Source organism: Grus americana, chromosome 1 (assembly GCF_028858705.1).
Source record: "Grus americana isolate bGruAme1 chromosome 1, bGruAme1.mat, whole genome shotgun sequence".
Taxonomy (NCBI): domain Eukaryota; kingdom Metazoa; phylum Chordata; class Aves; order Gruiformes; family Gruidae; genus Grus; species Grus americana.
In genome coordinates, this window is record NC_072852.1 from 379820 (window position 1) to 399412 (window position 19593).

General features: G+C 48.0%; 1 protein-coding gene across 9 annotated transcripts in view; it reads left to right on the forward strand.

Moving 5' to 3' along the window:
- The window catches only part of SHANK3 (SH3 and multiple ankyrin repeat domains 3), a 383466-nt gene that overhangs the window by 119824 nt on the left and 244049 nt on the right, over positions 1 to 19593 (forward strand). For all 9 annotated transcript variants that reach the window (XR_008574833.1, XR_008574834.1, XM_054811562.1 and 6 more), the window contains exon 11: positions 4759 to 4825. Coding sequence is in view for 7 of the 9 variants with exons in the window: in XM_054811562.1 (XP_054667537.1) it covers positions 4759 to 4825 (67 nt within the window). In the remaining 2 variants the exon portion in view is untranslated. The remainder of the gene's footprint in view (positions 1 to 4758; positions 4826 to 19593) is intronic.

A 19593-nucleotide genomic window follows, 5' to 3' on the forward strand; every position in this document is an offset into this window, starting at 1 on the left:
TCGCTTCCTCATCATAGGGGAATGGTGCTTTACCATGAATGTTTTTAGGGACCAAAGATCAGACAATGGTGGAAGTCCACCTTGGACCTAGCAGTGTCTGTACTTGTAAGAAGTTCAAGGTGATTCTGCCTACTGTTGTACTGTTGTTGCGCCAGGAAAGTGGCTCCATTTGTTTTAATCTTCAGGACAGCTATTCTTCACGTTTCCCATCACTGTGTTGCAGGTTGGCCAGGACTCTCTATCTCTGGAGATACTCCTACCTGAGCCCTCCACAGGACCGCTGAGATCCTGGCCATGGCAGCAGGATCATCAAAATAGATTTTATATCCCTTTGTGCTGAGTTTCTTCCTTTCTCAGAAAAACTGCAGGACTGGGAGCTGGAGCTCCCGTTGTGTCCTGTCGGACGGTCTGAGCAGCCGTGCTGGGTGGGACTCGCGTGGTGCCTGTGGAGCGCAGGCGGCTGCAGGGTTTGTTACCCCTCTAGAGTGGGCTGCCCACCCGGGGGCGCATGGGAGCCACAGTCTCTCCCGGGGATGGTTTCCCTGCCCTGGGCCTCTGTGCAGATCCGCATCTGCAGCATGTGAAGGACACGGGCTGGCGATAGCGGGCACAGAGGGGCCACGGGGTTTGGTCTGCAGGGCTCTTTTCCGTCTGATGGGAGCCTGGGGGTGCTGCCTCTGTGTTCCTGTTCTCAGTGGATCAGTTCTTCATGCAACGTGAACTTGTCATCTCACTTGTCCAAGCACCCTACCCCTTTGAGATGCCTTCTGGAGCTGAAAAACACAATGTCTTCCCATAGCTCAATACATCCATCTGAGATCCATCTTTGCTCTCTGTCATGCATCAGAACTCAGTGAAAGGAGTTAACAGATCCTTTAATATGAGTATGCAGCAACAATTCAGAACAAGAAAAATTAAATATTATCTTAAAAGCAGGCCCAGGATGAAAACCCAGTTAAGTGCCATGGTTTAAAGTTGTTTAACCAGTCTCTGTGCATCTTTGATTTACATTTGGTGGCAAACAAGTGATTGCACACCTCGAGAAACCTGTGCTGGGTGGAGCAGGAGGCAGCGGTCCTGGCCAGCTGCGCTGATGGCCTTGACAATGTGGAGATGAGTTGCTTTGGTTTCTGTTCTGTAGGGGCTGGACCCCCCGTGTGGCTTGAGGGCTGGGTTAGTGGACAGCTGACATGATACTGCTTTTACTGACGTGATGTGCAGCAGCAGTTTGCAGATGGCCTCTCCATACTCTTGTGCTTTGGCACGGTGTTGTCGCGTTCGTGGTGAATCCTCGTTGGTTGTTACCCAAGCTCTGTGCCAGCCTGTGTCCCCAGGAGGGTCGCAGGGGCTGGGGGATCTTCTCATGGTTTCATCCAGTGTAGTGGGTTGGGTTTTGGGTTTGGTTTGGGGGGTTTTTTGGGGTTTTTTTTTTAAGGGATGTTTGTACAGTACTGTTATCCACAGAACCTGGGTTACATCTCAGCGCTACGACTCTTACCAGGAACATTTAAACGATCGTTCTGTTTTCTGCTGTTAACTTTTGGGACCTTATGAGCACACTGACATTACGTGCTGCACAACCTATTCAGATGTCCCTCCTTCTTTCTTTTAGAAATTACTGAGTTTGCCTCAAAAGATAAAAATAGGCAAATAGCTGTTAGATTAAAAAGCATTGTCACTTTGATATCATGCTATGGAACGACTCAAGGTGTTACAGCATTTCAGAAAATAACCCTGTGCCAGAGCCATAATATAGTTGTGTGTCTTGTGTAGCCTGAACGTGGATTTTCGTTGCTCAGTCTGTGGCGTGCGGAAGGACAGTCTACATTCGAATCATCAGGGCAAGACTCAATGAGAAACGCCCTTTGCACAATGCCTGCTGTCTCTGTGACATCACCAGGATGAGTAGCTTGGCTGTCATGTTAAGATGGCATTCCTATGTGGGAAATCTGGTTTATTGCTTGAAATTAGATCATTTATCTTCTGTGGGGACTTCTTATAGTCACCAATTCCTCCCACTTGGGTGCAGAAGCACTAAAATTGGTAGCTGTGAAATATTTTTAAAAAATAATGTACATTTTCAAGAGTTCCCATCCTTGAGACTTCCTTTTCTAATTTACCTGTCCCCAAAAAGCTATTGCTTTTAACTTAGAGGAGGTCACTGATGTGGTCTATGGTACGGTCTCTCAAACGATGGGATTGCATGCAGAAAAGCGGTGCTGGGGCAGGAGCGAGCAGCAGGTGCGGGAACGTCGTCGGTGGTTTCACAGCTGGGGAGGCCAGTGTGCCATGGAGCACCAGCTGAGGTGACAGTGCAATACGTGAAACCCTTTCATCTCCTTTGCTTTTTCCAAGTTGGACTGAAAAATGTAACCAGCAGGGCTCTTCTCCTTTCCTAGGGATTTATGTGAGATTATATTCTTAACAGACTTCTTATCCAGCGTGTTTCTTCTCGCCTTTCCTGGAAGTCGTAACACTTCCAAGGCAGGGAGAGAGGGAGCTTCTGTTGCCGGCAGCGTCAGCTGTCCTGGCGCCGAGAGCTTGGCAGGGCAGTGGGCACAGCGGTGGGAGACGGAGACCTCCTCCTCCTGCAGCCAGACCAGGGTATGTGCAATGTGCAATACCCGGGGTATGTGCAATGGCAGGAGCTGCTCCACATACGTTCACCGTACATTTTAGGAATTAGTCCCAAGACGTACATCTAATGAGGCTCATAATTTGTATGTTGAGTCTGGATTTTTCACAGAGACGGTGGACTATACCTTAATTGTTCATTTGAGGAACTTTGAAGTTCAAATGCTTTTCCTAAATTCTCCTTTCCAGTCCTTTGTCAGTTTGGTTATTTTTGCTTTCAAATTTCCTCAAATCAGGTCATTTGCCCTTCTATACAGAAGCTTTCTTTGCCTGCTCAAAGAATGCGACCTTTGGGAGAGCAGACCTTATAAATGTGTATGTATGTATAAGGAGAGACAGCAAGATTGCAATTTGAAGCAAGCTTGGGGGAAAACAGAGATTTTTACTTGATTTTTCTCTGCTGCTGTGGCCTAATTTCCTAAATGCAGAAGGAAGGTTTCCTTTCTTCCAGCCATCACTGATTGCTTCCAGCTCTGGCTGAGGAGTAGAGCATGAATTCTGGGCTTCAGAAAAAGAGAAAAATTCACATAAACATTGTTGAGCTGAGGATAGTAAGACTATTTCTGCTGATAAAGGATCATAGTAGAGAGGTGTGCATGCTGTACTGAGTCATCAAGTTAAATATATCCCTTCGTCACAAGTTAGTGGTAAAATGCAAATGAACCTCGTATTTCTAAAAGCTGTTCTTGTAGGAGGGCAGGGAAACGTTTAACAGCTGGAGCTGCCAGTATTGCTCTTGACTTTGTCAGTGTCTGGGAGGGTTTGGTTTTTGCCTGCCTGATCAAATACATTTGTCTCAAATACCAACCCTAACTTAAAAAAGAAAAAGGGGAGTGATGGTCCCAGCACGGACAGGCAAAACCAGCAGCTGTATCTCAGCCTGTTCCTACACACGTTTCCATGCTCTGAGCAGCAGCACTTTGTTTTCACCCAGAATCAACTTGATCCAGCTTCTTGTCGTCCCCAAATCAGCTGTAGGTGCTGCTGAGTGAGGACACTGTCCCGAGAGCCTCGTGGGGACCGGGTGTGCTGGGAGGGGTGGGAAGGGCAGAGGTGGCTGCGGTTCATGGGGGCATCAGACTCAACCGGTTCAGTCCAGAGCAGTTCTTCCAGTTTCATTTCTGAGGACAGTGATGGCTTTTGTGTACTCCTACCTACCTCACTGTGGTTCTTTCACACATTAAAAGAATACTTTTGGACCTTGTTCTGACAATATTGGATTGTTCTGCCTTACTAGCTGTGATGTGGTGCTGTTTGTGGGTTTTTCTTTCCCAAATACACGAGTAATCAACAAAGAGTTCATGTTGCTAGTGTATTGGTTGAAGTCTTGCTTCAGGAGAGTATTACTTCAGTCTCTCTCATCTTACTCACGCGTTAACCTGCCTTTGTGTAGACTGCTGCTGTTCTGCAGTTCCCCAGGATGTGAGCATCTGTAGAAGCAGTTCCTGGAGTAAGATGGAGCAGTTGTGTCTGTGTTTTTTGCTGGCAAAACCCACGTTAGCTTCCCCTTTTCCCTTGTTCCTTTGAGTTCTCTACGATTTTTCCTGTGGAGAGAAACCACGGGATGGGTGGTGGGCAAAGCAATATTTAACGTTGGTCTAAAATGCCATGGCTTTACTGGGGCAAGCTGCTGCTGCAGCTTTCTGAGTGGAAGCGGTTCCTTGGCCAGTGCAGCCTGGAGCAAGCGTGAGTTAGTCCTGTGGACTGCTCAGGTGAGACGTGCAGGTTGCTCGGCTGCTGGTAAGTCGCCTTTTGTCAGCTAACTAGAATTCACTGAAAAGCTTCAGGCTGGAGAACATCTTGTCAGTACCTGCAGGACCTAAGATTAATTCCTAGCTGGTGTTAGGCATACCACCACCAGAGCGAGGAGAGGGGAACGGTTATCTCTGAGCTATTCGCCACCCTCTCGTTGCACAAGCCATCGACATACGCTCTCCCTGCAGTGCCGAGAGCGTATTTTCACCTTGGGGTTACTGACTGGGTGAGCTGAGGCAGAACAATTGTTGGCTCTGCGTCCCCCACGGAAAGCAGCTGTTGCTAGTCCATATGGCGTAATCCGTGCAAGCGAGTGCAGGATCGGTGCATTCAGAGCCGCTCAACTGTCTTCCCTCCCTCTCTTTTCAGGTGGCCATCATTGCAGGAAATTTTGAGTTGGCTGAAATCATCAAAACCCACAAAGAGTCCGATGTTGGTGAGTTTGATCTTTCTTCTTCCCACTTTTCTTCCTTTTTAATCTTGCTGTAGAGTCCAGGGCTATCTCGGCGTGGGTCTGTTAACTGGTGGTTTCCTGGTGCTGCCTGCAGTGGTCAGTGGAAGCTGCAGCTTGCAGCTCATTTTGGGTCTTGGGAGAGGCAGGACAGAACTGCTTTGCTCCTGGGGCCATCAGTATCCGGTCTGTTTATTCAGTCCAGTGTTTGCTTATGACTGCTGAGATTGCCAAGCTAAAGAATTAGCCAAACCATTAGTCTGGAGCAGCTCTGAAAAGCTCTTCTGTAAAATCCCTTACCTTTTTCTCTCTCTTTGCATCCTTGAGGCCATTTTGTACTAGAGATCTTCTCCTGCTAAGGCTATGAACTGGGCTTGGCAAAGGAGAAGATATCCTCTCTCTTAGCAGTGGTAATGGTTATGGGGCTGCCCCACGCTGAAGCTCCTATAAGTAAAAGAAGCAAAGCAGCAGCCGTTCTGGTTGCACTTGCTTCTTTATGCAAGAATATTTTTGGATTTTCTGCTCAGCCTTTTTCCTTGCGACATCTCTTCTTTCTGCGGTGTAGAGATTATCATGCGATATATTATTATATGCTATGCAAAACTGAGTTTTAGGTCAGATCTAAAATCAACACTTACTGAGTTTTCTTGAATTATTCTGAGACGTGTATTGGTCCAGAGCTCTCTAGGGCAATGGAGGAACCAGTGCGAAGAGTTAATTCTCAGCGTGTGTGCCTCCGCAGAAGGTGCAGAGTCATCAGAGCAGCAGCTGAAAAAAGACTTGTGGAGTTTGAAACAGCCAGCAAGTACTGGGCTTGGTTCTTGAGAGTGGCTGTGAATCTAGAAACCTGGGCCCCAAGACATCCTTTGTCAGCTCTTTTCTCAGCTGGCTATTGCTGATAGTTACAAGCAGTTGCTGAGAATTCTTAGGAAGATGTAAGGGTCAGAAAGGACATGGGGAAAGCCTGAAAATTCCTCGTAAGTATGTCAGTGAACAGTGCTCACAAGAAAGCCACCGTATTAATTCAAGAGGAAAGTGACTGTGCTGTGAGAGGGGTTTTGGACTAGATGACCTCCAAAGGTCCCTTCCAGCCTAAATTCTTCTATGATTGAATCTTAATCTGTGATTGACTGGCTCAATTACTTTTATTGAAAAAGTGTAAGGAAAAAGGGCATGAAAACATGTCAGGTAGAATGAATTGTTCATGTTGTAGGTATGGCTGTTTGTATAAAATAGGTCAGGTAACAGTTGCAAACTAATCACATGCAAACCAGCAGGTCCAGATGGTATCCACCTGGGGTCAAGGGAACTGGCAGTGAACTTCCCAAGCAAGGAGAAATTGTTTTTTGAAGTTCATTAAGAACTGAGAAGTGCAAGTGTCTGACCGGAGGAGAGCAGACTGGCTTTACTGGGATGAGGAAGGGGCAGGGCTTGGTCTGATAGTTCTCTGATGGTTCTGTAAGAACAACTGAAGAAATACTGAATCCGAGAATCTGGTGGGAAAGGGCAGCATGGGGCAGCATTGTAAGCGATAGCCCTTGGAGAAATCTTCTCGAGTTCCCAACGTTAGGCTGCACTTGTTGGGCTGTGAGACAGGAATTGGTGGCCCCCACCATCAGAAATATTCCGAGAGGACCTGCTGTGTTAAGGCTGGGGGAGGAAGAATGGTTAGCAGTGGCTTTTGCTCCGTTCTGCAGGACAGCCCTTGGCACGTAGCTGTACTTCCAGGCTCTTAGAGCTTTGGCCAGTGTTTCTGTCTGGATCCGGTGCGCTCCTCTGAGGTGGAGCTGGCTGTCCCCACTGGCTGTGCTTTGTCTTACAGCGGAGAGGAAGCCCGGAGGGTGCGAACCGAGTTTCTTTCAGGTGAAAACAACCCAGAAACTGTGTTCCAGAAAAACATCTGATGTGCTCCGTCTGCTGACAGGCATTCAGCCCGTGGCTCTAACCAGGGTCAGCACAGTTTGAAGTCATATGCTCGGTGTGGATGCTGGGCGGTCAGCGACAGCCGTGCACAGCCCATAGGGCTGCAGGACTTCTCGTGCAGGCTTTACTGTGGTTCCCTGTGCACAGCTCTCCGTCCCTTCAGTCGGTTCAGAGACCGAGAGCCGCTTGTTTCATCACAGCCACCAGCACTGGGGTTGAAGACGGTCAGAGTGGAAGGCTGCAAACCTGGGGAGGGAGAACATGTTCTTACAAGTACAAAATGTTTGCGGAAACTGTGGAATTGGGCTGTTCTGTCATTTCTGGCTTTTTCCTTGTTCTCATGCTTTAAGGATCTGCAGACAGAGAATGCCATGAATGGCAACTGCTGTGCTTTATTTTCTTGGTTGGACCTGGGAGGTTGGATCATGAGGGCTTGTCAATGCCACCATAGACCCTCCGTGGCATATCCCGGTGCTGCTTGGTCAGTGCAGCCTCTGGTGTTGCCCACATGGGACTGGTTTCTGTGGAGTGGCAAGGGCAGCCCTAATCCCCTTCCTAAGTGGCAGGAGGGTCTCCTAGGGTACGGCTGCAGAGCCTTGTTTCCGACTGCTCCAGGCAGATTTGGAGACGTTTACTGCTAATGCCTTGGGGAAATACCTAGGCCACCTACTCTAGCAGATTTGGGTTGGTTTGCAGGGGCTATAAAGGGAGAGCTCACTCCAAGGCGATCCTGAGCCATGTGTCTCGTACCCAGCACAGTCCCTGGAGATGGCAGTGGAAAAAGGCTGCGTGTTGAGTAGGAACACTAGGAGCTGGTCAATGGGAAACACTGCAAACAGGATGGTGTCTGAAGCTCAAGGCCTCTCTGGAGTGCCACTGTCAACCTCCTGGCATGTCCATTTGCTTGTTCCATTGGTGTTCAAGTCTTAAATCTGCATCAACATTTATCAGTCGAATGCGTAATTCCACTCAAGAAAATCAGATGTGCATGACATTACCTGTTTTTCATTAAAACATTTGCAGTGGTGTTAATTGCACATTGTTTTTTTTATCAGTTTGATCCTGTGCCAGCTGCTCAATAATTTTCATGATCCATCTTTTTAGTAAGTTTTCTTAGCCTGCGAGTTTTAAAGTACTTGTTTCAGCTAATTAGTAGCTTTGTCATCGTGATGACACAAATGCCTCTTCCTGCTTCTTTTAGAATATACTTCTGCATCTACAAAACAACAACCCAAAAGCTTTTTTGAATTTTCCTCCATTCTACAAACTGCTTGTTTTTCTTTAATGTTTTTGGCTCCCCGTACTGATTTTGAGTGTATTGTAGTTTCATATTGATTTCAATTATTTTCCATAATTACAGAATAAATATATTCTGCAGTACCAATTGTCATCTTCATTTTGCCACTCTTGTCCAAACAGACATTTAACCATAGTTGCTTTATTTCAGAATTGTGATTTTGTAACTTTTCTTTGTTAATTTTTTAAATAACTCCTGATTTTCATTCACGTTTTCTCTCCCTACATGAAAGTAGATCTGGAGGAATAATATAACGTTAGTTCAATACTGAGAATTTACCCTTAAGCGTTACATGTGCATAAGACTGGTTGGGACTGTCTTCCCTTTTCTTACGCTGAATATAATCAGGTCATGATTCATGGTCACTAGGCAACCACCAACTTCAAGTCAAAGGAATTAATTCATTATCAGTCATAACAAGGCCCCAAACAGTTACCCCATATTACGTGGAATACCTTTTTGTTGGAGGGTGATGATCTGCAGCTCTGTATGAGATCACCAGCATTCGTTTGTCAAACTGAAGCGCACCGTAACACCACTTGTTTTCCTTACGTGTACAGGCAGGGCTGGGGGTAAGTCATCCCTCAGTGACCTTGTCATGGTCCCTGCTTTTGGGACATGTTCGTCTCTTGGCCCATGTCTGCTGGGGTTACTACAGCCCTGGCATACCGTTAGCTCTGTATGGGCAGTGTTGCACCACAACCTTCCTCTCTCCTGCTACTTCGAGATGGATTTTTTTCAAGGTATTTAGGCATATGAAGACACAGACTGGACATAGCAAAGGTCAGAAAATGACCTGGTCACCTAACTCCTCATGAGGTGTCCATCCCAGATGGAAAGATAATACGCAGCGCATATCCAGATTCACATGGGCCCGTTCCCTAGTCCCTTCTCTGTGTGAGCTGACACCAGGGTATTAATTTAGAGCACGACGTGTTAGGAAGATTACATGAGACTTTGGGCGTTGAATTATCAGTTGTTGCTGAGAAATCTCAGCTTTATGATGTTTTATAGCTCAAACCAAAAAATAAGTTATTTCTCATTAATGAGGGTGTCCTGGAGCCAACCCAAGATCAGTGTCTCCTTGTCCTTCAGGTGCCCTCATTATCTGAGGCCTGTCCCAGGTATGTCCATGCACCGCGAAGCTATCTGTCAGAAACTGGGGGAGTTCAGTCTGGGATTACCCAGTGTATTAAAAATCTAACATCTTCTAGTGCTACTGTTTCTTCAAGTTCTCCCCTGTGAAGAGGAGAAATCCATCCCAAAGGATTTAAAAGACAGCATTTTGCTTCCTTAGGACACTATGACTTCATATCACTTGTTGCTAAGATCCAGTAACTTGTTCATAATATTCACCATTGGTGAAACATTTTTCCTTGTATGAGAGAAATGTGATGTCATTTCTGATCTTTGACCATCCATGTTGCACTGGTTTGAATCTCTTCTGGCTCTACTATGTCTTTTTTGAGATGGGGGATTTCTGCAGTGGCACAAGGAAGTCTGCTTTGCTTTCTATATTTTTCTAACAGTATCCCGTGTTTGAGTAGTGTTTCTGACCACTACCAAGCTCAGCTAGAACTTTTTCTTGGAGCTATGCTGTAGAATGGCATAGAGCATCTCAGACAGATGTGTATAACAAGCAGAAGTAGAGATTATAACATTTCTTTCTAACCTTTCTAACCTTTCCCCTTGATCTCTTCTCAGAGTAATTTTTGGAAAGTACTAATTGAGGTAGATGTTGAAAAACTTTGTATGGAAGCCATAAATGAGTTCTTGATGATGGAAAGCTTTATTTCTTTTTCTCTATTTGTGACCAATTTCCTGGAATGTGTAACAGGTGTGAATGTTTTTGTTGAACTTACTCTATTTGTAAGGATAGTTGGAAATCTGTAAGCTGGCAGTGGCAAAGAGATAAGACAGAGAACGATAGCTTTCTATGTGCCCTTCTTTCTTGTGTGCCTTCTACAAAGACTTTTTTTGCTCACAGTTGTCTGACAGAATATTAACCTACGTGAGGCCTTGGTCTGACCAGTCCAGCAGTTCCTAAGAAAGGGTATGGTTCTCTGGAAAAAATGCAGTCAAATATGGTGGGACAACTGGAACAGCTCCTGGGTCCTGCCAATTACAGCAGGGTAGAGGTAGGTTTCATACTCTTCTTGGCACAGCAAATTCAGTGGTCCAGCCCAGGGATGTTCCACGGCAGAAGTCACAGGATGGTCATAGAACATAGGTATTCTGCAGAAAATCACTCCTGGCTGGGAAGACTGAGCTGTGTTTGGTGGCAGTACCTGTTTGGAAACAAGTCCAGGCTGGGTAAACTCAAACCTTAGAGTTTATTTGTATCTTGGGCATGAGCACAGCAGCTCCTCACACTGTGGTTTCCCCTCTCTGAAGAGAAGGGACGCCTGTGCCTTGTGGTGATGCTCAGACATCTGCACCTCACTGGGAGACTTGTTTCTCCATGGTGAAATGCTGGCAGTTGTTGATCCTTCATTTTCACCTCAGGCTGGCTAGGACACCCGTGCGGGATGCTGTGAGCCTGCGCCCAGGATATTCCTCCTGTCCTCATCTCTCTGAAAACTCTTTGCCACCCCTTCTGCAGGGAATGTGGTCCATCCACCAGTGACCCCAGGCCTGCTCAAGGACAGGAGAAATTTTCTCACATGAGAAATTTATTTTTTCTTCATGGGTTTGAAAAATTCCTCAAAAAGCTACTGATGGAACAGTAATTTTTTAGGACCAGAGTGACCCACATTGTGATCTTCTGATGGAAACAGCAATGCTTGCACAAGTCCATGCAAACTTTTGCATAAGAACTCTTTCCCTGTATACAAATATGACTGTGACTCTAGCTGTCACCTTGGCAAACCATGAATAGCTTCTGTTTCCTTATTTTCTTAATATAGATCAGGTTGACCAGCTTCTGAACTATTGCATGGCTTTATTTTGAACACTTTCTGGTTTTTAGCATTATTTTTAGAAATGTGGACTCAATTTAGATGCATTTTTCCATAGTAACCTTATGGATGAACAGACAATGCTACCCTTTTCAGAGGGTGATATATCTGCTGGTTATGTTAGCTCTTCTGCTTGCTGCATTGGTCTTGGAGCCTGTCCTCAGGTGGTTTGTGTCAGGACTCACGGGCTTGTTTCAATCTTGCTGCTTTTGAAGGAACAGTCCTATATTGTACAACCTCCATTCATGTTTCCCAGATTCTTCATCTTGCATCAAGCTGTGATGAAGCATGTTGAGATGATCCTGTCTTAACAAATGCCCGAGACTTCTCTGTATTGATACCTTTTCTTGTATGTCATAGAATCCCAGACTGGTTTGGGTGGGCAGGGACCTCCCAGCCCATCCAGTGCCACCCCTGCCATGGGCAGGGACACCCTCCACTAGCCCAGCTTGCCCAAAGCCCCATCCAACCTGGCCTTGAACCCTGCCAGGGAGCCAGGGGCAGCCACAGCTTCTCTGGGCACCCTGTGCCAGGGCCTCACCACCTTCATAGTAAAAATTTTGTACTTATGTCCAATCTAAATCTACTCACTTTGGCCAATGACATTTGACCAATGTCATTGCATCACCTGTACTTTTATTGCAAATGATCTGTATTTTTTCTAAGTCATTGATAAAGAGAAAAATATAAATACAACTGTACCAAGAACTGACTTACTGGATAGTATTGGAAATATTCCCAACCGCGGTTCTCCATTAACAATTCGTTACTGTGTCTGTTAAAACGTGCTCTGGTAACTTGTCCAGTGGTAGCATGTAATCAGAGTAACATAGGATCAACACTTTCACCCAAGCTTATGATGTCAGCAGTTATTTTTGTCAGCGAGATTTGAGGTCTTAAAGCCATCCTGGCTGATACAAATTAAATTCTCGTTCCTTTTTCTTAATTGATATGTGTCCTGTTTCAGTTTTTCCAGACTTTTCCTAGAAACGATATGAAGCCAAGCTCTGTATGGTTATCAGAATCATCCCATTGACCCTTTCAAAGCTGCCTCCCTACCTCTGGAGCTTTTGAAGGAGTACTATAAATATAGGCCAGCGACTCAGTCAGCTGTATTGCAAATTCTTTTGAACTTTGCTGCAGAAGCTTTTGACCTGCTAATTTGAACGTACATAACTGAGCAAGCATCAGTTACTGCTATCCTTGGAATTGGGGAAGTTTTAAATGCTCCATTTTGGTCTCGGGTGCATTTTTTTGCCAGTACAGAGGTATGTATGGGAATTATTTTCAAGGACAAATCAGAAATACTGGTTAGGTTTTTCTAATTTTCTCTCATCATTATTGTTAATTTGATTGCGTGCCGCCTGTAACAGGTCTGAGCAGTTGTTAGGATTTCCTCTGCGGGGGGGGTAGCAATGGTCTGATAGTCCAAGCAGGACCCTCGATGTGCTGAATGTAACAAGGCAAAACAGAGGAATGAAAAATGCACCAAACCCTTGCAAGGAAAAATTTCCAGTGTTGAAATGCATCAGGCTGATGGATTTTATCTGAAGAGAAAGGCTGAACATCTCATATCAGAGTACCACTCACAGGTGAATTGCCAGCACATTTGAGAATTGCTTGTAGGGGAAAACTAGCAAGTTTAATTAAGATGTATTTTTAGTAGTTTCAGTTTGAGTTTTACAAATGCAGAGTAAAATCTGTTCCCAGCTGTGAAGGGCTGGCACTGAGCAGGACCGGGCGAGAGACCTACGTTCAGGTGCAGGACTGCGGGGGGGCTCTGAGGGACCATGTCCAGGGGTGCAGCCTCAGGTGTGAAGGTTGGTAACTGAGAGGCAAATGAAGATGGCTGGAGAAGTGGTTGGAGGATGAGGATGACTTTTTTTTTTTTAAATTAAAAAAATATAATGAGACTATAATTCATTTCAGTGGACTACTTCTCAGTACCAAGGTAAATTTCCAGCTCCCTCTTTGGAGCTGAGAGGTTCTGGTCTGCCTCATCATCTTGTCCTTTTCCTTCAGTTTTCATTCCTAGAAAAAGAATACCTGGAAGGTCTCCTGGAGTGGCCTCTCTCTCCTGCATGGGAGGAAGCCTGGGCATAATCTGCCGCGTGCCACATGAGGGGAGATGCTGTGCGCCGTCTCCAGTTTGCTTTGTAATTTTCCACTATTAAAATGTAAATGTGGCCTCTCAGCTTGGAACTGTGGAGACATTTGCACTCTGTGTGCTTTTGCTCTTTTACATGAATATTTAACATTGAGCCGGCAAATCTAAATAACCTCCGAGTGTTGATTACACTTTGGTTCATTAGGCTGCAGCTCGGGGTTGTTTGGAGCGTGGTCCAGGTGCTGCCCAGGTGCCCATGCAGCGTCTTGGGGCAGGAACTCCTCGGGGAGTCCTGGCTGTGTCCTCCCACCACACCTGAGCGGTGAGAGGCGTTTTTGAGTCGAGCGCCGTGCATTTCCCCTTCTGGAGGGCAGAAAGCAAACGCGGTAGCATCAGATGAACCAGGCTGGCTGGGGCACAGTTGTGCTGCTTCGAGCAGCGCTGTCATGGTAACTGGTGATTCATTTTGCTGCGAGAAATCCAGTAAACATACTTTGATTAAACTCTTGAGAAGGTATAGAAAAGAATCTTCAAAGCTGATTGTATGAACTGCACAAAGTTTTTTTCTTTATTGCTCTCACTTCCCTCCCTTCCCCACTGGGGACGGTGGATTTGGGGGATGGGGAGAGGAAACTTTTGTCAGAATTGACTATTTGGCAGCAGCCTGAAACTGTCCTGTTTCTGGCACCTGGTGGCTGGAGCTCAGGCTCAGCAGTTTATTTTGGTTATTATTTCCAGCGTCAGGCAGGTTGAGGAGCAGGGAGAAGCCGGCCATGCAGCCCGCAGGGCTGGCCAAAGCATGCCTCAGGCACCCTGGGACGTACGGTTTGGGGCATCACGGCACGCCAGAGCACTTCTGAGCCTCCTGGCAAGGATTTCACCTGCCAAACCAGGGCAAATTAGCTCTTCCCATTATAAATTGGTGTTATGAGTAAACTGCCTGTACAAAACCTGAGTCTCCACCCCGAGGTTTGGCACATCAGACCCTGGCTGGGGAGCAGCTCCTCAGGTTTCATGTCTGGTCCAAGGTCTCTTTCTGCTACCCTGTCCCTGCTCAGAGGCTGGGGGATGAGGAGCAGTGTCCCGGCTGGGCACTCTGCTCCCCAGCCTGCGGGGCACAGCGGCTGTGTCCCCCTGCCCGCACTGGGCTGGCTGCTCTGGCTGGGGACTGCACTGCCCGTGGGTGGGGGAAACCCGCCCTCTCTGAGCCTGGTTCCCAAACATCCCGACTGCCTTTGCCGGGGGCCTGAGGACACAGGTAGCCAGACCGGGCTGCTTCCCTGCCTGCTGTTAGCATGTGGGGGCTTCCTTGAATGCCCCGCTGTGCACACCCCTTCTCGCCCTTTCCTGGCTGGCTCCTGCCCTGGTGGTCCCCATGCTGTCCCCAGCCCTGCGAGGATGGTGTAATGAAGCCGCTTCCCAGCCTCTGCCGTAGCTGTGGCCAGCGGTGGTTCCTCCCACGGTTCCCTGGCACTAGGACAGGGCCCTGCTGGTCTCAGCTCCTGGCCCAGGGCAAGGTCTTGTCCACCAGTCCACCTTGCTCCTGCATGTTTTCCTGCCCCTTACTTTTGTATGGCTCTGGTATTCACTGACCCAGAAGAAAACTGCTCTCACACGGTTAGTCATTGGTTTCATTTTGCTGCGTGTGCTTTCCAGGAGGCTGATGAGTGGAGCTGGACGCTGGGGGCTGGCACCCAGTGCAGGAGGGAGCAGACGAGGGGATGGAGGGAGTGCCTCTGCCTTCTGGCTTTGGGAAGCTGTTGGATGAGACACATCTCGTGTCCTGCAACAGATCCCCAGCCTGCCGGGAGCCCTCTGCAGCCCTCCCTTTCAGCTACCTGCTTTCTGGTGAAGAGTGTGATTTCAGCCCTTCGTACTGCTGTGACAGTGGTGGCAGGAGATGGGGCAGGGTCCCATCCCAGTGACAAGCTGGGGCTCGTGCAGAGGATGCAATGGGGAGAGCGGCATGAAGGAAGCCTTTCTCAATGTCCTTCTGAACAGAAGAGGACTAAGCTCTCTGTAAAGCTGGGGTTCGCCTAACTTCTGGCTGAATGAAGCCACTCTGCTGTGCTGGAGGGGGTTGGCTCCACAGTCAGAGCCAGCAGAGCAGGTGGGACCGCAGCATCCTCACTGACATGGTGCAGGAGCCGAGCACCAGCTGTCCCGCAGGGCAGCGCGGGCAGAGGGGGGCTCCTCCTGCGTTTTTAAGACATTACATGGGCCTGGGATTCTTGCATATTCTGGAGTCCTGGGTGTAGCTGCACGAGTGTAATTCGGCTGTTGGGAGCACATGGCTGTGTGCATTGTTCTCGGTAAGGGAGCCAGGGCCTCTGAAGCATGCTGCTCAAAGGAGAGAGTTACGGTTAATTCAGCACTTCCAGCCCTAGCAGGAAGTTCTTGTCTTTCACACTTGTCTCGGAACAGCAGAGAGTTTCCCCAAGACTTTTGCTCTTGAACACACGGTGCTCTCCCGGGAAGAGAAGTAAACAGCTAATCACGCGTTAGGGTTGTTGGTCCCTTGCCTACCTCTCCTAGGAAAGGCCAATTTAAAACCAGCAATAAGAGGATGCCTGGAGGGCTCCAGCACTGAGCCAGGCTCTGCTGTCAGTGCAGACTGCGGTTGTCCTTTGCCTGCGTCCCTGCCCTGTGTATGCGGTGGCCTCGATTTTCTGTCTGCTGCAGCCCCTGGACGTGTTCCTGGTGCCTTTGCTGTCCTTGTGACTGTGCCAAATGCTGACCTCCTGCTGGACTTTCTGGTGTAAAAAAGTGCACCCATAGCACCTTTCAACAGCACACTGCCTCCACCGGTTCCTCTTTTGCTTCAGGATCTGTTTTACAGATTTGCCCCAGCCCACATCCCAGGCAATGTGGCCATCTCTCCTGTCCTTTTTGCCATCTGGCTGCAGCACAGACAATCTTCTCTTCCACATTTCTGCCACGTGCAACGGATTTCGTCTCCCTCGCTGTCTTCATCTCGTTGTGTATCACGGCTGAGAACACGGTTGCAGCTCTCTGAATATATCTAATCTCTGTCCAGAAAGACTCAGGCTCTACACCTCTGTGTAGAAACATCTGATCTTGGTCCAGTTGCCTTCCTGGCTGCGCAGTGCCCTGAAATGGGCCCCGAGGCAGTCCAGGCGCCAGAAGCTAAGCGCTGAAATTGGGGCAGATGTCATCTGTACCTCTGCTCTGAGGCTCCTGAGGGCTTTGCTGAGTCCCCCCCTCTACCTGCTAGGGTAGATGCCCTGGGTCCTTGGCTGCAGCTGCTTGGGTCAGGAGACATCAGAGCATGTTTGGGCACTTGACAGCCTATGGAACTTTGCAATCTAAGTGTATATCAGCTGAAAGTCTAAGCTCTTGTCATAGTGCTGGAAAGCAGGTTTTTTTCACTCATTTCTGGGACTCGTGTGACTCCCTTGCCCCTAAATCCCACATTAACAAATGAAATAAGCTGTCTGAATCCCACCTCACATGCGGTTTCTGTGCACTGGGGGGGCCAAATTAGAATTACACCATGCATGTACGTCCTGTCTTTCAAGAGACTGCCTTTGCAGCTATAATACCATCCTCTTAATATGCTTCTGGAATGAGATACTCGGGAAACTTTGGCTTTACAACTTGTTTTGTGTCCTGGATACTCCTCTCTGATGTGAATCTGAGACAGAGGTTGTGGTTTTCCTTGTTCTTAAGGTGGATGCTGTAATTTTGTGTTGGGAAGGAGCACTTTGAATATATATGGTGACGATGGATCTTGCATAGAGTGTGGAAATGGGTGACCAGGTGATTTATTTGACAGGCTAAATTAAAGCACTTGCCCTGACCTGTGTCAAGAATTATAAAGTACCTTCCCTTTTACCAGCGAGTCCTTGAGCAGCCTGTTTGTGTCTCATTGCCCAGTGATTGGTGCTTGCTGTGAATGTCTCGCCACGAACCGGGCCGATCTTCCCCCCTCCGAACCTGACCCTGACCCATTCGACATCTCCCTGGTGCAAAGTCTGTGCTAGTCGCGATGGGGAGAGCAGGGGCTGGGACAGGCTTACTGCTTTTCAGTTAAGCTAAGACAACCCAGGAGCAGAGGAGATCTAGCACGCACCAAAAGAATCTCCCGCCTGGTGCGCTGCTTTCTTCCCTTGCAAGATGAATCTCTGTGTGTTTTTTTTCTTTCTTTTTTCCTTTTTTTTTTTTTTCCTGTCGACTTGGTAAAAGCAGCTCACCAATAAGATTGTTTTACAGTAAGCATGCATATGATCAGTTCAACATACAGTTGCGATTTTTTTTTTCTAAGCAATTAATAGCAAGAAACTAATAATTTATAAAACACACTAAAGCAAGCCCAGGCCAACTCCTGCTGTCTGAAGTTTTCATTGTCGCACTCCTGTTTTTCTATTGCTTTCTTTCTTGGTTTGGTGCCAAGACCAATGATGCTGAGCCCAGTCACGCACGGAAGAGCGGTGAACTAGACCAGTACCTCGACACGGGTCTGCTGTAGTTCTGCTGCTTTGAGTGGCCCTTTTTGCCACCTCGTAGTAACGAGTGTGCACGGGGGGAGCACAGCGTGGACTCTGCCTGAGCAGCTGGTGCGAGCACGGGTGGCACCGGTCATCTGCAAAGAGCTGACTGCTGCTCCTGGCTTCTCCCAGGATGGGGGAAGAATGGTCCAGGCAGATTTTTCTAGATCTTGAATTTTTTCTGGCTATTTCCTGTTTACCAAAATTCTCATACAGTGCAGATCCAAACCAGGCATTTCTCCAGCTGTGACATTGCCTATTGATGGAGCACCGCCGAGACCACCTCTCTGGGGCATTGCTCTTCCCCAGCTTCGACGTAACAGACTCGGGTTGACTCTGTTCTGGCAGAATGGCGCTATGCCCATGTTTGGTTGACTGATGCTACGAGCTCACAGCCTTCCTGAGGTTACAATCCCATGATCGCTTGGTTTCACCTATGGCGTCAGTCCCTGGAAGCACGCCATCGCTGTACTCACTTGGCCAGTATATGTCTTGGCTTTCGGTTTGGAGAGGTATTCAGGCACTGACTGATGTACTTTCATCACTAGGCACTGTTCAACACTTTCACTAAAAGTAATTCTGTATTTTTTTCCAAGAACCATGCTTAAAGTTACTGACTTGGCTTGGTTTGAAAACAGCTCTTGGAGATTAGCAAGAAACTTCCTTGTGTTTCTAGTGAATATTTCCAATTTCTAATAATTTTTAGATCTGTCAGTTAGCATGACATGCATCCATTTAATATTTGCTTCTCTGATTTTTTTTTAAAGTGGTTTTCTATGAGAAGTGATGTAGTACAAAATGAAATGTCTCCTGGAGATCTCTCATGTATCTGGATGACACAGGCACTTGGGTCGGCAGTCCTCGTCAACCAAACCTGTTCAGCATTGCCTGTGAAACGGCTGTAGTTAGCCCTGACTGTGGCTTCCTCTCCAGTGTGTTGCATTGGTGGAACGCTGTACTCCCTGTGTGGTGCTGTGCTGCAAACTCCCGGACATTGAATCCACAGCACATTTTACCCCAGGGACTGCATCACATCCATGGCCCAGGCTTTGCTGCTTCCCGTTCGACATCCCTCCGTGCCTGTGGCCTCTGGGTGACTGTTTTGACCCGTTTCTCCCGTCAGGGGGGCCTGGACGTGGGGCGCTGGCAGCGCCGAGGCTGCGGGCAGGCGGCCGGCAGCAGGAGGCTGGGGAGCCAGGCTGAGCCGCCACGGGGAGTGCAGATGCTGCCGGCAGAAATTCCCCCACCACGTGGCTGAAACTCATCAGAGAACAAATGCATCATGTTGCTATGACAACAGGAAGATTTACAGGAGCCTGAAATTCTTGTACTTTGAACCTAAAATATTTCTCAGAAAATATTCCGAGTGCGGCCTCCCAGCACAGCTGGGAAGTGCCTTCCGGGTGTTCGGTCACGGATGACACAGGTCTGAGGCGTCCTCACTGTCGGGCAGCATCCTGCCCAGACCCCTGGCTGCTCCCGTCCTCCCAGCCCCTTGGTGGCCGTTGGAGCACGTTCAGGGCTCACGCGCCTTTGTGCAAGTTGTGGTGGGAGGGGTGGCCTTGAAAGGGTGCAGCCAGGGGGGTCTTGAACACAGATGGGGCCGGAGATCCCCTGTTAGCAGGATCACACCACTTCTGAGTGTGCCTTTGAGCAGGAGCGCAGGAGACCTCTGCCTGCTTTACCCGTCCCCTTGCTTTTGCCACTGCGTTTGCACCAGAAATGGGCTGGATATTGTCGACTCTGGGTTCACCGATGGATGTTGCCACACGTCAGACAAACTTTATGCATGTTAAGCTTCAGGATGGAAATGGATTCATTAAACAAAACGTATGTCTTTCCTGACCTGAGGTCTGCAGTGCTGCAGCTCTGCAGCAGAGCCCTTTGCTGCTGCAACCCCATCAGGTTCCCCGTTTCTGCTCTTTCTCCCTCTGCAGAACTGCAGGCAGAGGCAGGTGTTC